At 32.3% G+C, this 10009-nt stretch overlaps 1 protein-coding gene across 1 annotated transcript; it reads left to right on the top strand.

Moving 5' to 3' along the window:
* The first annotated feature begins 6581 nt into the window (after positions 1-6581).
* Positions 6582-8575, top strand: LOC142524993 (protein ANTAGONIST OF LIKE HETEROCHROMATIN PROTEIN 1-like). The gene has a single exon (XM_075629158.1). The coding sequence runs from the start codon at positions 6755-6757 to the stop codon at positions 8264-8266; it is 1512 nt and encodes a 503-aa protein (XP_075485273.1). The 5' UTR covers positions 6582-6754; the 3' UTR covers positions 8267-8575.
* Positions 8576-10009: the final 1434 nt, after the last annotated feature.

The raw sequence follows: 10009 nt of genomic DNA, 5'->3' as shown, positions 1-10009 counted from the left end.
TGCTGTGCGGTTTAAAATATTTGAGTTGCACCATTACCACTAGCTATAGCTTTTGGTAAAGCGGTAAGCACTCGGTCCTACAATTGGTATCAAAGCCAAGGTCACGTGTTCGATTTTCATTGATTGCAATGAGTGCAATTATTGAGAGGGAGATTGTTGGGTGCAATAACTGCCCTGCTTGGTAGAGCGATCGAATCGTGGTGCTTGAGCTGCTGTGTGGTTTAAAAGATTTGAGTTACACCATCACCACTAGCTATAGCTTTTGGTAAAGCTGTAAGCACTCGGTCCTACAGACTTGATCCTTGATATCCAAGAATATTACATTTCACATGCATCATATCAGTTTGTATACTCATACATTTTGTATTGGGCGATTATCGTTCACGTCCTTGTTTTCATCTTAGGCACCCAATTCCACGGGGCTGGTCTTAGGTTGGACGGTTCGGACGGCCATGACAGTGGCTAGAGTAGTTGGGTTTTAGGTTATGATACAGTGGATGTTTTATTTGGTTTATCTTATTCTCGTGCACAATTATGTTTTCAATATGATTGTATTGACGTTTAAGACTGAGATTATTGTTCTATTTTAATTTGGGTTGTAAGATGATTAAGTTATTTGATTTCCGATGTATAATTGTTGTTATTTAGTTTAGATTGTCATGCATATTATTCTGTTTAGTAGTGGTTCGGGTAAGGGCGCTACAAGCCTCATGTATGGAATATACAGTGGGAGTTGTGAGTAGGTTTATGAGCAATCTGAAAAACACACTGGGAAGCTATTAAATGGATTCTCAGATACGTGAAATGTACTTTTACTTTATATTTATGCTCCAGAAGGTCATATTTGTGCTTACAAAGCTTTTTCAATGCCGACATGGGTGGTGACCTGAATGGCAGAAAACGTACTACTGGGTATGTGTTCACATTAGGTGGGACGGTAGTAAGCTGCGTGTCCATGCTGCAAAAGATAGTTGCGCTTTCAACTATTGAGGCTGAGTACATTGTAGTTACAGAAGCTAGTAAGGAGATGATATAGTTGAGATCCTTTCTAGAGGAATTAGGTCAGAAACTTGAGAATTGCACGTTACATTGTGACAGTCAGAGTGCTATTCATTTAGAAAAAAAATTATTTTTATCATGCTAGGACGAAGCATATACAGGTTCGGTACCAATTTTATTTGATTAGTACTAGAAGATGGAATTTGATGCTTGAGAAGATTCTCGGAAGTAAGAATCTAGACGATATGCTCAAAAAAGCTGTAACCAAAGACAAACTTAATTTATATTCAATTTCAGTTGGATTGCAAGTATAAAAATGGATATATGAGATGATGCGTTTATTGTATGAATAAATGATTTAAATCAAGTCTTCAAGTAAGAGAAATGTTAGCTGAAATGAGCCACCTTTAATAAATGAAGGATGAAATGTGACAGTCGTATGGTTCATGTTTATCAAAGTGTGAAAATAATGGCATGCATTATTGTGCAGTTAAAAAGACAGATTTTTAGGATTGTGTTTTGCTGAATATTTGGATGAAATTTCTATGTTCACACTGGTTTATAGATGCATCCTTCATCATTTTCATTGTATCCCAAGATCTAGTAGGCAATCTGATTGGCATCCCCAACGAATTTTTCAGCATTGTAAAATAGAGAACAAATAAAAAAGAGTTTTTTGCTTGAGTGTAGAGACTATTTTGTTTGAGTTAGATAAATTATTTTCTCTGTTATACTCTAGGATCGGAATTGTGAGAGATAGAGTATTTTTGTATATACTTGTAATATTTCTTCATGCTATAAAAGATATGAAATAGCTCTGTGAACATAGCCTATATTGGGATAACCACATAAATATTTGTGAATATGTTAATTGTTTTATTCACCATTTTTGGTATTATATTATTATCGTGATCGTCATCTTTTCAGCGTATTTCACAACAATGTGCTTCCATTTTCGTGCTCTCATTTTCACTACGGTATGGTTAATGGTTTCAATAATCAATCTGGCCTCTGATGTTCTGTTTTAACTTGCTGGCAAATAAGACATTTGACTATAAATTTGGCCACATATTTTTTCATTTTTTGCCACCAAAAGAGTTGGCGTTGATACATCTTAGAATCGATGGAGGTGATTTAGAAAGAATGAATAAATACCTCACAATTTTCTTTGCTTCTTGATTTAAGTAACTTTATACTATGTTAGCAGCATAAGTCTGATCTTGATCATTCAAAGTTCAGCAGAAATTGATATACAATGTGAAGGAGTCTACTGATGCTTTGTGAACAAATACAAAAACCTTTTATGTCTCACTTCTTCTGTTTCCGGAAAGAATTTCCTAAAAGATTTTGATATTTATAATTTCTGTCAATACCTACTTCAGTAGGACTTAAACATTTTCTTCTGAAACTCTTAGTATCAATTTATTCAAAACTTTATATAGAGTACTTATGAACAAAAAGACTCTTTATGACAGTTACAAAACTCACTCAAATTAAAGATTAAATACTAAAATTACAGTGAGTATAACACAACATAAAATTATCTCTAAAAAGATCTGATAAGGATTTTGAGAGTTTTTTTTCAAGTATTTTCAGCAAATCTTTTGAATAGTATGATCGCATAAATAAGTTTGTTGCGGTACGAATTGACCTTTTATAGACGATCTTACAACGTTGCAACACGAACGACTATAAATCAGTCATATATACTAATGTCATACATGTAGCCGTACATTTTGTCATATGTCAATCGTTGTAATTCAGAAAATGCATGCGGTAATTAATGCTTGACATGGACCGTAATAAATAAAGTTCTTTAAATAACGCAATGAAAATTCCTCGAATATTTGATTTTTTGAATGGATACTTTATGAAATAATGTAGCAATAAATGACCGTTGACATATTCAATAGTCTGGGAATGATCAGTAATACTTTTCTATTCAGTTCGATAGACCTTGTAAATTATAATATAATGTGTGTATGCACTCTACAGAATTCATTGGCTATTGATTTCTCGGAGTAAGTGAATTTTAATATAATTTGAAGAATTCTTATATAATCAAAACTCAAATGTTCCAACAAACAGAAGAACAAAATAATATTTTAACATCATATTACCATTATAGGAATATACAATGAAGTTATCAACACTGACATCGACGTTACCAACTTACTCACACCATTGAACATAACGTAACAATCAGAGTACAAAAAATAATGACAAAAACCACGATATATATTAAATATTAGAATTTCCGTAAAAAAAATTGATTTTATTAGAAAACAAATGTTTTGATCTCACACATATATATACACCGTCTATTGGTTATATACATTGTTTTCTCATTCATAAGTATTTTTTAGTATTTTTTCCCAATAATTTTCTCCATGTTTGATTTGAGAAGTAAAGATATCTAGTTGGGAAAAGTCTTTTGAGATTGTAATTGCCGGAAAATATTGGAGAAGAATTAGTGATCGAGGTTGCACGTAGTATAATATTTCGGCATATTCTATTATTAAATTGTAATTTTGACGGATTGCACACTCAAATCAAATTAAAACAATCACTTTTCACCCTTTTACATTTTTAATGTAAATATTTCCTTCGACTATCAAAATTAATTATCGTTTTATTATTTAATATAAATATTTCCCTAAAATATTGATATAATAGGGGCAAAATTAAAATAAATCATTACAAAATTTATTTAATGAAATAGGTTTTTATTGTCTAAAGTTTTATGTAATAGATAGATATAAACTTGTTGGACATATTTTTATTATCATTAAATTAATAGAAAAATAATTTTAAATAGAATTAAAAAAAACATAGAATACTATTAAAGTTATTTTCAAACATTAAAAAAATTTACCAGTGATAAAAAAAAATTAAAAAGAGAAGTAATTTGAATAGAATATGAAAACACTTGCTATAGAACAAATATTTGAAAGTACATCTTTCAAAAAAAAAAAAAAAAATTGGTGTGAAAATTTTGAAATTTTAAAAACTGATCAATGATGAGGCGACTGCTAAGAAAATTTGAAAAAAAAGGTCGAAATTTTAAATTAGTTCTCGTATGTAATGTTTAGTATAATATATAAAGGAAAAATTTATGTAATAACACATATCTATGGATGGTAATGATGATGATAATAATAACTAGTGCACCGACGCACCCGTTGCGTGTTAGTATAATATTTTTTCATTTGATTTATATTTAAATGATGATCAAAATATAATTATAAGAAATAGTGAGGGACTACACTGTAATTTTGATATATAAATTAAAAAATAAATTGAAAAATAAGAAAATAACAAAAAAACATCAGTAAAAATTGAACATATAATCTAAATCCAAAGAAATAATGACTCAATCCGCTGAACTACATATAACTTGTATTAAAAGTTTAACATTTTATTGTTGCGTGCTTGGACCATATTTTTTATAATTTATTTGGTTTATATAAATGAGGATCAAAATATATTTATACGAAATAATGAGTGGCTACATTGTAATTTTGATATACGAACTAAAAAAATAAATAAAAAAAGACTTAAATAAGAATTGAACCTCCAACCTCATAGCTAAGAAACATAGGCTTTATCCGCTAAACTACATGTAACTTGTATTAAATTTTTAACACTTTATTAATATATATAATTAGTAAAACAGACCATGACACCAAAAGTTATTTATTCTAGAGATCTCTTACTTAATAATATATTATAGAAGTATAGAAGAATAGATGATAATAATAATAATAATGATGATAAATTAAATTTAATAAAAGAAAACGAAGATATTTTTACAAAAATTACTTTGAAATGAAAGTCACGTGCAAAAAAAATAATTATATTTATTTATTTCTTTTTTCTAAAAAAATTAATTTAATTTAATTAATATTCAAAAATATTTATTCTATAAAATTTTCAGATTATATTCATCTTTATTATTATTTTGGTTTTCAATAATCGAGCACAAATAAATCATATTTTAATAATGATTGAAATTAACTTTAATAGCAACGTATGCTTTTTAATTATATTTTAAAATGATTTTACTATTGATTTAATAATAAAAAATACATTCTACATATTTATATCTATATATTTCTATTATTTAAAAGTTTAGAAAATGAAAATTCAATTTATTAATAATGTTTTCAGTCATTTATTTTAATTGAGAAAATTGTTCCTTTAATTTTAATATTTCGAGAAAGATTTCAATTCAAAATATAAAGAGTTCAAAATGATTGTTTTAATTTGATTTGGAATTTTTTTCTAAAACCGATAGGTGGGTGACCACCCATCGTCTAGCGCTTTTTCTTTTTTACTTAAATATGTAATTCTTTTTGTTCATCTTCATATTTCTCAAATAATTGTTCTATATCGGATTCAAACTCAAAATCAATGGAAGTTCGTCATCTTTTTCCGATACAGTTTGATTGAAAAATATATCAAACAATCTTTTTTTAAAAAAATAAAAATTATATATAATATATATATATTAAATTAGGCTGTCGATTTTTTTAACAGCGTTCATATACATCGATTTTCCAAAAATTGAGACGGTGGATGATCGCCCGACGCCTAGACGTCTCTTAGGCGACATTTTTTAGAACATTGTTGAAAATGCAACTTGCAAAAAATATAAACTAATAATAGTAATCAGATCGTGTAACTTCATTAAAAATTAGAATTTTTTTTATATCATATTTGACAACTTAAAAACATACCACAATAACTTTCAAGTAGATGAATATTTTTATTTTTATTTTTCGAATAAAAGCCAAAGGGTGGGAGATCGGGTTTAGAACCCATAGTAAGGGTCAATGACTCCGGTAGATGAACATAACATCAATATAATATCGCCAAAAAATTAATTTACGTACATGATTTATAACTCATATAATATCAATGTTCCGATTTTAAAACGAGTTTGAGATTCAATTATAGCAAAAGCCTTCCCAAGCTAAAAAAAAATAGTTGTAACAACACCTAATTTACTAAAATAAAAGGCAAAATCTTGTGTGAGACAGTTTCACGGATCGTATTTTGTGAGACGAATATCTTATTTGGGTTATCTGTGAAAAAATATTATTTTTTATGCTAAGAGTATTACTTTTTATTGTGAATATCGGTAGGGTTTACACGTCTCACAGATAAAGATTTGTGAGATCGTCTTACAAGAGACCTACTCAAAATAAAAAGAGATTTATTAAACAACATTTGGAAATTTTACTCAATTGTAATCCAAGTTTTAGATTTTAATAATAAGATTCATAAATTATATATAATATAATAAACTCTCCATTACATATATAATAAAAATCTTTAATTTTTAAAAAATTAAAGATTTGATTATTGTTTCCTCATAATTTAAATTTAACCACAACTCTTTTGCTCAATGCATTGCAGCAAACAGAAAAATATCAAAAAAGCCCCTAACAACAAAGTGGCCAACCAACTTGATCCAAACCGCGTGTCCTAATATTTTCAAAGTCACCCCCAATGGCGTGTTCACACGTTGTCTCTCACTAAATCGATACATATACATAGTGTGTGTATATATATCTACAATCAAGTTTTTCAAACCCCGTTTCATAAAATAGACTTTAGCATGTTTGCGTTCACATTTGTTTTTTGAGGCATTATTTCAAACAACTAAACTGCACGCTGTACATGGGCGCTCCTTTTTGACAGGAAATCCCCCTTGGGTGCTTGCGGCTTGTTACAGGAATCCCGTCTGGAGATGAGTGACAGCAAGCAGCAGAGGAAGAGAAGGCGAAAAGAGAATACAAGTGATGATGGGGTTGGGTCAATCGAAGATGGTGAGAAGAAAGAAGGTGCTGTCAAGACTAAAGGGCTGACGGAGATCTTGACTTCTTTGATTATATTGGACGATCAAGCGAAGGAAGACGAGAAAGAGGTGGAGAAGGCGAATCGACAAGAAATGATTCATTTTGAGGAAAACCATGGTAAGAAAACTCGTGCAATGATGGATTATTTCCCCAATCTGCAGGATTATCACAGGGATGCGGAGTTTGCGGAAGGGACGCGGAAACGAAAGGCCAGGGCTAATGCTTTGGCTGCCACTAGCGCTGCTGTTATGTCCATTAGTGCGGCGGATGTGGAGGATTCAGTTCTGAATAGTGATGATAAAGGCACCTTGAGCGATAAAGCCCTGGCAACTGGGCCGCAGAGGCGGCTGTGGGTTAAGAACAGGTCGAAAGATTGGTGGGATCAATGTAATAGTCCAGATTTTCCAGAGGAAGATTTCAAGAAGGCTTTTAGAATGGGGAAAGATACATTTGACTTGATTTGTAACGAGTTAACCTCTGTAGTTGCTAAAGAAAATACTATGCTGCGGGATGCTGTCCCCGTCAGGCAACGTGTCGCGGTCTGTATATGGCGGTTGGCGACAGGTGAGCCGCTTAGGCTCGTTTCCAAGAAGTTTGGATTAGGGATATCGACGTGTCATAAGCTCGTGCTCGAGGTTTGCTCGGCGATAAGGAATGTTTTGATGCCAAAATACCTCAGATGGCCAGATGAGGATACCATAAGAACAATTCGGGAGGATTTTGTAGCCATGTCTGGGATACCTAATGTGGTAGGGTCAATGTACACCACACACATACCAATAATTGCCCCGAAGATCAGTGTCGCGGCTTATTTTAACAAGAGGCATACTGAAAGGAATCAAAGGACCTCGTATTCAATTACCCTTCAAGGTGTTGTTGATCCTAGAGGAGTGTTCACTGATGTGTGCATTGGTTATCCTGGTTCAATGCCGGATGATCAAGTGTTGGAGAAATCGACCCTTTTCCAAAGAGCAAATGCTGGTTTTTACAATGGTGTTTGGATAGTTGGAGGATCGGGTTACCCATTGATGGATTGGGTTTTGGTGCCTTACACGCAGCAGCATTTGACTTGGACCCAGCACGCCTTTAACGAAAAGATCGGGGAGATGCAAAGGGTAGCTAAAGATTCATTTGCAAGATTGAAAGGAAGATGGGGTTGTTTGCAGAAAAGGACTGAGGTTAAGCTTCAAGATTTGCCAGTGGTTCTTGGGGCTTGCTGCGTTTTGCATAATATATGTGAGTTGAGAAACGAAGAATTAGATCCGACTCTTAAGTTTGAGCTCGTCGATGATGAAATGCTTCCTGATAATGGATTAAGATCTGCTAACGCGATGAAGGCAAGGGATAAAATCGCACATAATCTTTTGCATCATAACCATGCTGGCACATCGTTTCTATCATAGACAAAGGCGCAGAAGGTTTCCCATTTACGCCCAAGTTTATGTTTTTCAAAGGAATATGTAAAAATTATACAAGATCATACTGTGGTGTTGTAACTTTGTGACTTAAATTTAAGATTGTTGTTTTGTAGATTCAAATCATACTCAGAAACCACAGATCAAATATAATTTATTGTTCAGAATCACAATATTTTAATTAAATTTCAATTGTTCCATACCCTTTATTGCATTGCTATATATATACACATAAACTAGTTTGTATTCTGAAGCTTGCCTTGTAAAGCGTATTACACCTTATTGTTTTCAAATGAATATTCTGTTTCTGTGACTGTTATTAAGCATGGTGACATGAATCATCACTGTCCAATCAAGAAACCGACAATGCCTCAATCTCTATTCTTGTGCTGAAAGGACTTCGATTTTATTCTTCCAGGTGACGTGTTGACCTTGTTGATTATTATTTTTGTCTTAATAAAATTGAAGTAGCTTGCTTTGAGTGCAAGTTTGGCGTGAAGGAGGTCAAGAAGACGAGCGTTTCGCAGAAGAAGGGGCAATCCTAAAAGAGCACGTAGCCTATTAAGTTGAATAGTGTCTTAACCTTATAGGAAAGACTTTGGGTCCGTTGGAACGGGTCCAATACAAAAAATTAGACATATCAAAATGAGTTGACGGGACAGGCCAGCCCGTCACCCGTCGCAACCCGCCATTAGGTGGGGCGGGGTGGGACAGCCCACCATTTTGGCGGGCCTCTAAATGGACAACCCAGCCCAACCCACCTTGGGCCCGTTTATTTTTTTAAAGAAAAAAATACTAAACATATTTTAGTTAAATAAGTTCATAAAATAATTAAAAACATTGAAATAAGAAATTAAGAAAGCATACAACATAATACATAAAAAAGTAAAGTGTTTAAACCAAACATGAAGATTGAGACATGGAAGAGAACATAAAGTCGAGGAAAGAGACGGTTGTAAATTTTAAAAAATATTATGTCTTCGACAATACACATAATTAGCAAACCTCTGTCGGGTCCACAAAATTTCACTGCAACTCGTCGAACTTCAAACGAAACCACTATTGGGTTCACAAACAACTGCTATGTTTAAAAATTATTTTAAGATTCATGAATAAAATTTACAGGAATTTCTTCCCTTTTGTTTTCTTTATGTGTATCTGTAAATTTCTATTTTTTTATTTTCTTTATGTATATTTGTTGTAAGAGTAAATTATCAATAAATTTGTTCTAAGAGTAAATTATCAATATATTTGTTCTGAGACATGGAGACGCATGAAACTTATTCCAATTTTTATATAAAACTTAAAAATATAAAATGTTATCCTAATTTGGCGGGCCAGCCCTCCTCGTTTGGGTTCGACCCGTCTTGGGCCGCAACCCAAACGGGCTCAGCCCATTTGACCCGCCTCCAAACGGGCTGCTATTTTATCAACCCAACCCGTTCAATTTTTATAGCGGGGCGGGCTAGTCGACGGACCTAACTCAATTTGACAAGTCTACAGTATGGTTAGTTTGATGCCTAACCCAGTCAAAAGACGACACGTATCTCGGATTTCTTGAATTTTTTTTCCTCCAAAAATATAATTATTTTTTAAAAAACAAAACATGGTAAGAATTGAAGTTTGAAACCAGTGGTGTCTTTCTTGTCAAGTGGAATGGTTTTGGAAGATACAAAACAACTCCCAAATATTTTGAAAATTTTGCATTCTCTTGACGCCTTTTGTTAGATT

The sequence above is a fragment of the Primulina tabacum genome, chromosome 14 (assembly GCF_025594145.1).
Source record: "Primulina tabacum isolate GXHZ01 chromosome 14, ASM2559414v2, whole genome shotgun sequence".
NCBI classification, from domain to species: Eukaryota; Viridiplantae; Streptophyta; class Magnoliopsida; order Lamiales; family Gesneriaceae; genus Primulina; species Primulina tabacum.
The sequence above is the reverse complement of the archived record's forward strand: the minus strand, read 5'-3'. Positions and strand labels throughout refer to the sequence as shown.